The sequence below is a fragment of the Peromyscus leucopus genome, chromosome 3, assembly GCF_004664715.2.
Source record: "Peromyscus leucopus breed LL Stock chromosome 3, UCI_PerLeu_2.1, whole genome shotgun sequence".
Taxonomy (NCBI): Eukaryota; Metazoa; Chordata; class Mammalia; order Rodentia; family Cricetidae; genus Peromyscus; species Peromyscus leucopus.
The window spans coordinates 127,391,198-127,404,171 of record NC_051065.1 but is presented as its reverse complement, the minus strand read 5'-3'; the positions used below and the strand labels follow the sequence as shown (position 1 = coordinate 127,404,171).

General features: G+C 46.2%; 1 protein-coding gene across 2 annotated transcripts in view; it reads right to left on the bottom strand.

Moving 5' to 3' along the window:
• Window positions 1-12,974, bottom strand: part of Itpr2 (inositol 1,4,5-trisphosphate receptor type 2) — a 423,811-nt gene that overhangs the window by 185,051 nt on the left and 225,786 nt on the right. For both annotated transcript variants that reach the window (XM_028891637.2, XM_028891638.2), the window contains 3 exons: window positions 10,963-11,153; window positions 8,934-9,076; window positions 5,851-5,959 (listed from right to left, as the gene is read on the bottom strand). In XM_028891637.2, coding sequence (XP_028747470.1) covers window positions 5,851-5,959; window positions 8,934-9,076; window positions 10,963-11,153 — 443 coding nt within the window. The remainder of the gene's footprint in view (window positions 1-5,850; window positions 5,960-8,933; window positions 9,077-10,962; window positions 11,154-12,974) is intronic.

The following is a 12,974-nucleotide window of genomic DNA, read 5'->3' as shown; positions in this document are numbered from 1 at the left end:
GGGGTTCCGAGAAGTGACAGGTGAGTGATGGAGAAGAAAGGTCACTGAAGATGCAAAGGTCAAAAGCTGAGAGGCCAGAGTATTAGCTGTGGAGTAGTATGGATGGAAACCTCCTGTTGCTAATGGGTCCCAGGCCTGTGGCACCAGAAATGCTTCATGATCATCTGGGATGGAGGGAGGGAGGTGACAGAATACTGACAGATGTCAGGACGACGTAGTCCAAGGCCTTCATCTGAAAAATCGACTTGTTAGTGTTAGGGAATGTTAGCATTCAGACCCACCCCTTGGGGACCCACCCAGCATCCTGACCCTGTCATCTTATGTAGTAAAGTTCCCTTTAAGAGAACCCCCCCTTCTCCCTCTTCCTTCCTCTCTCCTTCTAGGAGGCTGCTCGCACCTCCGTTTCTCTCTTTCCCACTCTTTCTCTTTATCCCCCACCCTTTAATAATAAAACTTTCCACTGAGTCACACCACTGCCCTCTGTCTGCGTGGCGTGTCTCCCTCACCCGCCGTGGGGCACCTTGGCTCAAACCCACCAAGGCCACCATGTGCCATTTTACAACAGATAAGGATTTCAGAAACAGGAGAGGAATCAGCCTTGAGGCGACGGTGGGAACGCTCCTGCACACGCAGCTCCTGACATGCAGGGTGGGGAGGAAAGGCTGAGGAAGCAGCCGGCCTCAGGGAAAGGCCACAGGCTGCAGAGGGAGAGCAGAGGAACTTGGAGAGGGGGTGCAGAGAATCAGGGAGACATGGCTGCCCAGGGGAGGGGGGCTCTACAGCGTTTGGGGTTTGCTCTCTTCACTGACAGGGAAGAGCACCCTGGAACCGCTGTCAGCACCGTCTTTCGAGAAACAGGACAATGAGCCTAAGAGGCAGAAGTCTTGTCTGAGTCTGCCTACAAGATAATTAATTCTCCACAGGCCACAGCCTGTGCTTTTTAGAAATCAGTGGCTATATGCACCCTGGCAGTAGATGACATGATCGTGACGGTAGATTGTTAAAAGCAGCCCCACAGTGGCAAAGTAGGACGCTCTGGCTTTCTTATTGCTTCCTACAGGACCACCAGATCCCGACGACCACACCCTGACAGGGCAGGAGAACGTGAAGAAGGCTCGGCACTTTGGATGGAGGTCACTAAAGTACACACCTCTGTGTTGGTACCCTCACCCCCCTCTCCAACCCAAATTGTTCCCTGGTTCTCATTATATACATTATGGCCTGGCTCTTCCTGCCAAGCCACCGTGTTGTGTTCCTATCACATTTCTTTTGTCTTTCGCAGGTTGTGCTTACATAAGCAGTAGAGTCCATAGTTTGAATTGTAATTAACAACTTAGACAAAAGCTAAGAACAGCCATGAAAAGACAAGCCTCACAACTCCACTGAGCAATCTGCAAACGTTCAAACTGTTGGTGGTATTTTGTTTGAAGGAGAAAGTATCCAGAAAGGCTTAAGAGTCTCAGGCACCAGAGGGGACAGGCAGGAAACAAGCTGACGCCGATGCCGATGCCGATGCCGACGCCGGTGACGGTGCCAATGCTGAAGGACTCAGTGGTGGTAGATGTTCAAAAACCACTAAACACAAATGAACTGTGGCCGAGATCTACACAGAATTAACAAGGAATCACTCTTCCTGTGCAGCCGCATGCAGCCTTCCTACAGCTCGGCAAAGCTGAGGGACCCAGACTCCAATGCTGTAGAACTGTTTGTACAGCCGTTCCTCTGTGCCAATAAAGCCACCACAAATCAAAGGATAGAGTCAGCAACTGGCTGAACCGGATTAGCCACAGACTTCCTGAAAGACTAAGGAAAGACTAAGACTGCTAGAGAGGACAGGGAGAGAGAAGAGGGAATTGGGGCGGAGGGGGTGGGGGATGGTTCTAGGGTTGATGGTTTCAGAAAAATGTGGAGAGAGGATCAGCCAATTGGCTCTCCACTGTCCTTGGATTTATGTCTTTATCTCCAGCTCTTTCTGGTGCCCAGACATCTCAAGGAAGTTTCTATCCAGATTTGAACTTACAAACCTTCAACACACAAAATGAAGGTGTGTGTCCCACCCACAAGCTACACATGCACATTGTGTGGTAGGCTAGAAAACTGCCCAGCCCAAACATGCTCATGGCTTATGATCTCTCTAGTTAAAGAACCTGTAAACATGGCACTTTATATATAAAATTAAGTTAAAAATCTTAGCATGTGGCAGGAGTTACACCAGATTTTTCAAGTGGTTCCAATGTAATTACAGGTCTTCTAAGAGGGGGACAGGAGTCTCATGCAGAAGGAGTGACAATTGAGAGAGGGTGAGGGAACAAGAAGGGAGAGTGATTGGGAAGGTCTTCATGAACTGGCTTTGAAGACAGAAAAAGGACATGCGGTGGTCTGAATGAGATGGTTCCTGTGGGCTCATATTTGGTGGCGCCATTAGGAGGTGTGGCCTTGTTGGAGGAGGTGTGTCACGGTGGGTGGGCTTTGGAGTTTCAAATGCTCAAGCCAGGCACAGTGTCTCTCTCTTCATGCTCCATGAGGATCCAGGCTTATAACTCTACTCCTTCTCCAGCACCATGTCTGCCTGCATGCTGCCATACTTCCCTCTATGATGATAATGGGCTAAACCTCTGAACTGTAAGCCAGCCCCAATTAAATGCTTCCCTTTGTAAGAGTTGCTGTGGTCATGGTGTCTCTCCACAGCAATAGAAACCTAACTAAGACAGGGCCTATGAGCCAAGGCAATGCAGAAGGCCTTTAGAAGACACACAGGACTAAGAAATAAATATGGCCAGCAGTGGCATATATCCCTACCGTGATCTGATTTTAACCTTTCACCTCCAAATCTGCATGATGGTGAATTTAGTCATTTTTAGACACTAAGGTGTCAGTGAAGAGGGAAATGAGACAATTCTGAAACACCAGCCTGTTATCCCACCACCGAAAACCCAGTGGGAGAGCAGTCGCTCTGACCAGCATGTTCCCCAGCACAAGTTCACACAGGCTTGAGTCGCACACCCCATCCACCAGCAAAGATCAGCAAGCACCAGATATTTAAGAAGCCAGTGGACATGGGGGCAACCCGTGCTGTCTGGAGACAGACACTTGAATTGTTTCATGATGTCCCTACAACTCCCGAGGTAGCGTGTCAGCAGCTTCAAACACACAGAAGAAGCTGAATTTAAAGCTAAGAGTCTTACCCTCACATTTCTGTCTCATTTTTTCTTAGGCGACATGGAATTAGCAGGGTAAGTGAGAACGTGGGTGCTCACTAATCTCTTTGATAATGTTTCCTCATACAGCTGCGCACACGCACGCACACATCTTCAGTATTTTTTAGAGGTTTATCTGATTTACTTGTCTGGGGGGCTGTGATGCTAATCCTGGCTGTCAACTTGACACACCTGGGAAGAAGGACCTCATTTGAAGAACTCCTCTACCAGATGGTCCTGTGAGCATCCGTGGGGCATTTTCTTGATTGCTAATTGACGTGGAAGGACCCAGCCCACCTCAGCTGATACCAGCCCTCTGCAAGCAGACCAGGTTGTATGAGAAAGGAAGCTAGCTGTGCAAGCCAGAGAGAGCAAGGCAGTAAGCAGCATTCTTCCATGGTCTCTGCTTCAGTTTCTGGCTCCTGCCTTGGCTTTCCTCAATGATGGGCTGTGACCTGTAAGCCAAATAAACCCTCTCTTCACTCAAGTTGCTTTTGGGTCAGTATTTTATCACAGCACCAAATTAGGGCAGGTGGAACATTCTTTTTTCTTTTTAATGTTTGCATGGTTGCTTTTTCTGTATGTGTGTCTATGACCATGTGTGTGCCTGGTGCCCTCAGAGGCCAGAAAAGAGCATCAGATCTCCTGGAGTTACAGACAGCTGTGAGCTGTCACCTGGGTGCTGGAGTTGAACCTGGGTTCTCTGGGAGAGTAGTCAGTGCTCTTAACAGCTGAGCCGTCTCGGCAGCCCCTACATTCCTTTATTTTTTAAATGTGTGTTGTAGGCATAACTATGTGCATGCATGTTTGCACGTGTATGAACCCCTTGAGTTTTCTAGACAACAGAAAGGAAAGGAGGGAGGGGAGGAGGGAGGGAAGGAGGGGAGGAGGGAGGGAAGGAGGGAGGGAGGCTGAACAAGCGCAGTCGAGGGGAGTGGGTAGGGAACATGGATAACTAATTTCAGAGCAAGCAGCTTGGAAAACACTTTGACCTACTGAGAGCAGGATCCCCATGTTCCTCCTCTTTTCTTTTAGAGCACTCTGTATTGATCTGTTGGGTCAAACTGGAAAGTTTGTCAGAAAAACTATTTGACCTAATTGTTCTGCTCTAGATCTAGTGCACGCCTGAATCTGCCATAGGCAGCACACACTAGGAGCTCACAGGAGAACAGCGGCAGATCCTAGGAAGACCCGTGACCTACACTCAAGTGCAGAAGGTTTTCTTCAATCTTAGGTAAAAAACATTTGCTAAAACTACACTGACCACATTTATCTTAACTATTTGTTATCCAAATATAGTTTAAACAGTGGGACTAAAGCAGAGGCATTTTGATTAGTAAATAGTTTATCGTCATAAGGTGTGTGCATCTGCATACAGCCACAGGTGTTGGGCCTCTGGTTCCAGCCATATTTGTTTTGAGCAGAGTCTCTCACCCATCTAGAACTCACCCAGGAGGCCAGGTTGCCTGGCCAGGGAGCCCAAGGGGCCCTCTGCATCCCCAGCTCTGGGACTACAAATGCTGGCCACCACGCCCAGCTTTTCACACTGATTCTGGGAGCTGAAGCCAGGTGCGGCACTTGTGTGGCAAGAACGACAGCAACAGAGCCATGTGCTCTCCCCCCGCAACCCCGTAATGCAGGGCTGGAAGCAACGCCCTTCCTGCTGACCACCAATGTCCACTCCACTTCGTTTTTACAGGACGTGCTAAGAAAACAAGATCCAATCACCACGGACTTTCTGAAGTTAGAAAGCACATGTATCTACTAACAAAAACTAAACCTTTACAGTTTTAAAATATCAGATGATTAGCATTTTTGGAAATACTCCACAAATACACAAAGGCATTTCTGTAGACCATTGGCTTGAGGCTGAGCATGAGAAGTAGCTAGCCTTCAAAAAGAAAAGAAAAAGAAGTCTCAAGATTCATCTTTCATATTTAAGCCGATCACTGTGGGTATTAGAACACTGCTGGCTACCACTTAATGAGCACCTGAACTGCCCATTTTAATAACCAACTGACAATCTATACATTGATATTTCTCTGAATATCAACTGTGCATCTGTTAATACAGCTCAGAATAGAAACCAACCATTCCCTTTATTTAAAACAATGGTATTATCTTATAATACTTGGCATAATACTATCAAAAATAACATAAGCGTAATTCTAACTTTACAAAACACACAGAAACATCTACAGACTCTTACAAGCTCTTGCACCGTAAATGAAGTCTCAACAATGCATCTCAATCACTCGTCATCTCCCGAGGTCATTTGGAGACTTGGGTGTGGTGCTTGGTGGTAGAGTGCACCTGCATGCAGAGGACCTGGTTCAGTCCCAGGACCACAAGGGAAGTCTTTCAGCCCACACAGTCTGTCAAAATCCAAAGGCATGTCTAAGACAGACTGCAGACCACCACAATCTGAGTCGTCCTTAGTTCAACACAAGACATGAAAGGAAGTGCCATAACCCTGCAGTAATTCAGCCAACACGAATAACACCCAGTTATTATACAGCCAATAAGAAGCACTTGGATAAGGGCTTATTGCAACCCATAGTTACGCTGCTCTGGAAATTTTACTTTATTTCAAATACAAACAAGAAAAGAAAGAAAACAAGTCTATTTCAAGTACTAAAAGTCAAAGGAATACCTCTTCCACGAAGCTGTCCCTCTTCTCCAGCATCTCCCGTAACGTCTGGAGGATTTTAATGCACAGTTTTTCTTCTTTCTCCATCAGTTTCTTTGTGTGATTAATCAGCCTGAAAGCAAAACATGAAACCTTAACAGGGCCACCAATTACTCACTAAGATATATACAACATGCTACATGGGATGGGAACTAGTGCTGAGGGCACAAAGTAAACCAGGTACGTAATGTCAAAGGTCTCAGAACTACATCAGCTTATAGACGTGGCTGAGGTATTTATCTGTCTCAGTGCTGCTCAGACTCAGCATGTATTTTCAGTGGGTTCTGATACTCTGAGGAACAGGGAAATACTAATGTTTCCCTTCCCATCCACTTTGCTATTATAAAAAGATGTACAGCATACTATACACCATCACATCATTTATTATTTTTCTATGCATTGTATCACATTAATGATAACATCATGGATGTAGGTGATATCACAGTTTAGTGGGATTTTCCCCATTCTCTCAGTATACCATGTATGATATGACATTGCTTGGTAGATGTGAGCAGTTGCTGCGATTAGAAGGAACAAGAAGAGCATCAAGACAGCTCCATTGTTGCTATCGTTCAGACAAGAGCATGGCTCTTACTCCTACTGTGGTGAAGCATGCCGTGGGGTTCCAGAAGACGTTCCATACCATGGGTGTAACCATCCCAAGCATCAAGTGAAGTGTTTATGATTAGAATATGTAATCAGTTCTCATAGAGTGGGCTGTTGAGAAACTGACGCTGTGAGACACATCTTCCTAGAGGGACAGCGTGACATGGACTGAAGGGAATCACAGTTTTCCATGACACAGCAAGAGCACTATGGGATATAACGCTCCATTTAGAATAGGTGCCATGGGATGTAACTGAGACGCCACTTCCTCTAGCTCATGCCCAGCTAATGTCCTCAGCCATCGGGGTTGAGGATCTCCTCACCGCTCATCCTCACCACGAGCCAGAATCAGGCTTCATAAGTGCTGAGGAGAAAGGAGGCTCAGACAGATGACACAACCTGCTTCCAGCTACACAGTCCTAATGAGGACTCCTGGAAACAGATTGCCAAGCCCAAACCCTGCAAGTGCTGCAGTTCACCAGACAATCTGAGGCTTCCGGACAGAGTCCCACCAACGCAAGAGGCTGCACACAGCCATCTGATCTGGCAAGTGCTCCTAAAATTTAAACAGAGGTATGTGGTGATATTGTGTTCCCCAAAATATTGTGCACCCTAATAAACTTATCTGGGGTCAGAGAACAGAACAGCCACTAGATACAGAGGCCAGAAAATGGTCGCACACACGCCTTTAATCCTATCACTTGGGAGGCAGAGATCCATCCATCTGTGAGTTTAAAGCCACACTGGAAACAACCAGGCATGGTGACTCACACCTTTAATCCCAGGAAGTGATGGCAGAAAGCAGAAAGGTATACAAGGTGTGAGGACCAGAAACTAGAAGCTTTTAGGTGGTTAAGCTTTTAGGCTTTGAACAGTACAGTTCAGCTGAGATCCATTTGGATGAGGACTCAGAAGCTTCCAGTCTGAGGAAACAGGATCAGCTGAGGAGTTGGCGAGGTGAGGTGGCTGTGGCTTGTCCTGCTTCTCTGATCATTCAGCATTCACCCCAATACCTGGCTCAGGTTTGATTTTATTAATAAGATTCTTTAAGATTCATGCTACAGAGGTACTGGCAAAAGCCAATAAACTAGACCAAAAAAAAAAAAAAAAAAAAACCTTTTTTTTTTTGTGCTGCAGGAATTTCCTAAAGCTGGTCAGAGTGGGCATCCACAAAGAGACAGCTCGTGTATTAGAAGATGTCAGGGTGGGGTGGGGGGTGGAGGTAGACCAAGAAGACAAGCCTGACCTGGAGGCAGCACAGACAAAGCATGGACATGAGAGGCTGGCAGCATGTCCACAAATGATAAAACAGCAAAGAATGGACCAGAAGTTACACTAAGGCCGTTAGTGTGGGTCTGACATGGGGAATCTGGTGTGTGTGCACACTGTTCCAGAAATCCCCTTACTGTGTGAGATATACTTTCACATTTTATATATTTTTTCTAAGCCATGTTTTTTATTTGCCTCTGCCTAGGTAGACTTGAAACCCATCAGGGACCTTCACTCCACCGTCTGAAAAACAGAGATTCTCTTTCCTAGGAGTAGATAAGGATTTGAGTGGACCCAACCAGCTGCCTGGAGGTGAATGCCCACGCTGACCTAGCCTCTCGTCCCACTGCACGTGACTAAGCAGAGTCCGCATCCTTCGCTGAGGCTGTCCCCATCTTCGCCTGCGGAACCGCCTGGTCCCTGGAGGAAGCAGGGGAAGCAGAACCGCCTGGTCCCTGGAGGAAGCAGGGGAGTAATTCAGTCTTTGCTGATGCCTCATTGGAGTTCGCGCACAGTAGTGCCAGGGCCAGGCATGGCGAGTAATAACATGGAGCTCTAGATTTCTAGCTACGCCTGCAAATGAAACTCTTGGCTCTTCAGAGAGATGGGAAGCGGTGGGGTAAGCATGGACAATGGTCAGCCTGAGCCTCTGGCCATGAATAATTACAACAGCACAGGACCCTTAGCCTCTGAAGCAGTGGGGCAACCCTTCCCTCCGCCTGGTGAGGGTCTGCCAAATCACCCCACTTCTCTCCTTTTGGTTTCTCTAATGCAGACTGCCTCCATCTTCAGCAGGAACCAGAACTGATAGACTTCAGCTACTTTAGTCAACTCCTTCCCATACCCCACTGTCACATTCTAGACCTTTCCTGTCCAGCAGGCTCTGCACTAACAGCAATATCCTGTCTGTGGTATAGAACTAGTAGATGTTGGCCACACACAGCCGTGGAATGTTAGAGACGTAACTGAGGGGGTGAGTTAGTATCTCACTTTAATCCATCTAAATCTTAATTTATGTGACTATACGTGGCTCATTTGTGCCATGGAGTTTTCTGGAAAGGATCAAAGGGTGAGTGTTCTGGATTCTGTGACCCACTAGCAGGGTGAAAAGCAGACTGCTAGAGGACTTCTTTCCTCCCCACCAGCGCGGTCCCTGGTCTGGCTCCACTCACTTGGACATGAAGGCGCCACATCTTATCCTGGCATCGCTTCCCTCGGGGAACAGCAACTCTGGACTGTAGAGCACGTCAACGAGCACGGAGAACTCGGCCTGCATCATGGGGCTGAACTGCTGCTCCAGGGAGGCCACGACATCCTAGGACAAGGCACAGAGGCCCCACGTGAGCGCCTTTCAAGATGTGGCCCTGGCTTCCCATAACACCATGTGTGTCGTTTACACTTCAACACGACCTGAGTTCATTTGTTCATATTCTGTGGTGTGTGTGTGTGTGTGTGTATGTGTGTGTGTGTGTACACACATGAGGGGAGGGTATATACACATGACCACGGGTACCCACAGAAGCCAGAAGAGGGTGTCAGCTGCCCTGAAGCTGGAGTCACAGGCAGTTGTGAGTGGCCTGACATAGGCTCTGGGATCCAAACTCACATCTCTGGAGAGCTGGGCTGTGTCTCCAGACTTCTATATGCTTCTAAACCAATTCATAAGATGATGGATTGGTGGGTACCTATGAGACTTCTGAGGACACGTGTGTAAGAGGGAGATGCGGTGAAGCCACTTCACAGACTATGGAACACAGCAACTTGGAGTGGATTAGAGGACCCCTGGGCAACAGCTAAACAACACTTCCTGTGTCACTGGTCACCCGAGCTAAGCATTTATCCCAATAGAAACACTCACTATTAGCATACCGTGCAGGGTTTGAGGACATTCAATAGTATTTCAAATACATTTATTGAGAGGCCTGACTACTTACGTCTCCAATGGGCTCTTTCATCCCAATCCTTGCTAAAAAGAATCCTGGTACTATTTCTGAATCAGGACAAAATATTCTCAGGGATATGAGCCCCCTCACTCAGCATCAGGCTGAGGGCTGGATCTTATGAGGCCTCACATGCTACATTTTTCAGGCCTCCAATCAGCCTCCTGGGAAAGTTTGAAACCAGTTAAAAGGAAGGAAATGCAATAAAGAGGGCATGTGCATTATATAAAGGGGATGCTTATCAGAAACGGCTACATCTGGTGAAACTGGCCTGACATATTACCTATTAATTTCTGTTATTGAACAAATGATGCTTGGGCTGTTTTGAGGTGAAGCTGTCCTTCCCTTAGTGAGTCAGAATCGCCCCACATGACATCATGAGACCAGGAGCCAGCTAGGTTTGCTGTGGGGGTTTAAAGTGAGTGCCAAGAACAGCCAGGACACACACGGGCCCCTTCATTTCAGATGTCAGCCCCATTATTACAGTGTCAGCCGTGAGCATCCTCTCACGTGGGTGACCATTTTCCACCCCCATCTTACCGCTCTACATGGTGACACAACTTCCCAGGGCCACCTTCCCTTGGCTTCTATGACACCATACTTAACTTTCCATTGATATCCTGACCCTGAACATGAGAAGCCAGCCATCCACAGTCGGGGATGGAGGTCTCAGAAGACACCGAGCCACTGATACCTAGATCTGAGATTTCTGCCTCCGGAATCCTAAAAGAATACATCTGTTGCTTAAAGTATGCTGCCCATGGTGTTTTGTTGTGGCAGACCCGGAAAATTAAAGCCACATGTCATTTGCTTACTGGGCTTAAATGTACAGGCCAAACCAAGGACAAAGACTTGCAAAAGGACCATACAAGGACCTGGCGAAGAGAGGGATTGGCTCATTTTGACCCATGAATATAAGTGAACACTGGAAGATGAACTGAGTCAATAATATCAAAACTTAATTTATTACATATATCATTTATAGTAAGTTATTTTTACTAATTTTATTATTGGCATTATAATTACCTTGAGATCAAGGACCACTGCTCACTAAGAAACTATCAGAACACATTGTTATATAACTCATCAAAAAGTAAGTCAGGACAATCTATCCGGAAACTACTCAGGACTAGGTGGTGGCAGAAAGGTGCAGAGGAAAGCTGTGCCTCCAGGAAGAATCCGGTATTTCCAACCTACTGTATGACACATTTTAAGAACACAGTCTAGAAAATATTAATGTCACTTCACGCTCTCATTGTACCTGTAACTTCTCGATAATATTTCTGTAATCCCACGCTGGCCCTCCAAGAGCTTCCTTGAAGCGAGGTCCAGAACGAGCAGAGAGCCTCCAGCCCATGGCCGCTCTCTGCACTGTACTTGAATGGTTCTTCATGAAGAGTGTGTTCACCTGGCCGTCCAAATCGACAGGGATTGCAATCCCACGATTTTTGGCTGAAATGGAAAAAGATGGGAAGCATTTCTCTCTCCAATTAAAGCTTTTTCAACGTTAGTCAAACACACTAACAACATGGAAGAATTGTTTTAAAAAAAGAAAGAATGAAAGAAGGAAAACCTCAATCTTTGAACTTGGTCGTGCAATCGGTTCACGTACTTGCAGGTTAAAAAGCTGTGGAAGTTTTTTCAATTCTTCAGACCAATTAGTAACATGTGCTCACTGAACCTTCAAGATCCTATATGATTTCCTGGTAAATAATGTTTGAGATGGACTCCATTTCAACATGGACACAGAAAAGCACCCTGACAAGCATGCAAATCTTTACCTCCCAGGATGCCAAAGGAAAAAAACACAGACAGAAAACACAGCCAAATCCTGCCAAGCTATTAACTTAATTAGGGGATGTATTGTGTGTTTACATGTATATGTGTGTGTTCACATGTGTATGTGTGTGTTCACATGTGTATGTGTGTGTTCACATGTGTATGTGTGTGTTCACATGTGTATGTGTGTAGTTACATGTGTATGTGTGTGTTCACATGTGTATGTGTGTGTTCACATGTGTATGTGTGTGGTTACATGTGTATGTGTGTAGTTACATGTGTATGTGTGTGTTCACATGTGTATGTGTGTGTTCACATGTGTATGTGTGTGTTCACATGTGTATGTGTGTGTTCACATGTGTATGTGTGTGGTTACATGTGTATGTGTGTGCCCACAAAACTGTGTGTGATCAACACCTGACAGCAGAAATAGTGAAAAAGTTAAAGGGTACAAGCAAACCTTCCTTGGAAGGTGGTACATGGCGCCTGTCTTTTCCCTCAGACCCACTGACATACACATGGTAACAGACTCATGTCTTGATGATTCTGAGCAATCAGAATTTCCTGAGGGAAGTGGAAGTGTTACAGCATTTCTACCAGAGTAAAGAGGTAACTAGAGCACTGGAGAAAACTGGCCCATGAAGACTAGACTTGGGGCAGATCTACCCAGTGGCCTTGGATACACTGGGGTCACCTGAGCCGCTCAAGAAACCACCTGAATCATGGGAGAGGAAGACTCCCTCCTCCCTTTGACTAGAAAACTCAGAAGTCTGATGCAGCTTTCATCCAGAGGAAAAAGTTAGAGAAATGCAAAAGTCACTCTCAAGGAGGAAGATCTCTAAGTGTAGAGTGCAGCTGTGAAGACTGCAGAGAAGCAGGTCAGAGCTTGGCATGACTCCAAAGATCATCAGACAAAGGGGATGTGGAGAGACACAAGGGGCAGGTCCAGCAGAGCGGGAAAAACATGGAGATTCCAGCCACCAAGCAAATCCCCCTAACACTCACCACTGTTCCCTGCCTGTCTCACAAATGCACACACATGCACATGCACACACACGTGCACAGAAGCATGAACACAAAGGGAAAGTCCCACGTCATTTGACCAGCCCTTCTCATAGAATTCCAGGTCAATCTTTCTTACTTCTGCAAGGATTATAGGCCAGGGATAGACCTTCCAAACTGCCAGCCCCCCAGGTCAGACATGACCTCCAGCAAAAACAGATGATTCAGGGAAAAACAAGCAATATTTAATTCTATTTATTGTCCCTAGAAAATTTGAGGAGATACCACACCTAAAAACTTTTAAAGAGATTTAAAAAAAGATCTTGGAAATTAAAATATGATTGTAAAAATAAACCTTTCAGAAATTAACTGAAAAAGAAAAGGATAGGAACAAGAGAGGTAAGCTGGAAAAGGAAGCCAAGGAATCGTCTAGAACATGAAACATGAAAGACTAAAGGGGAAAATAAAGAGATTGTAAAGTAGAAAGGGCCA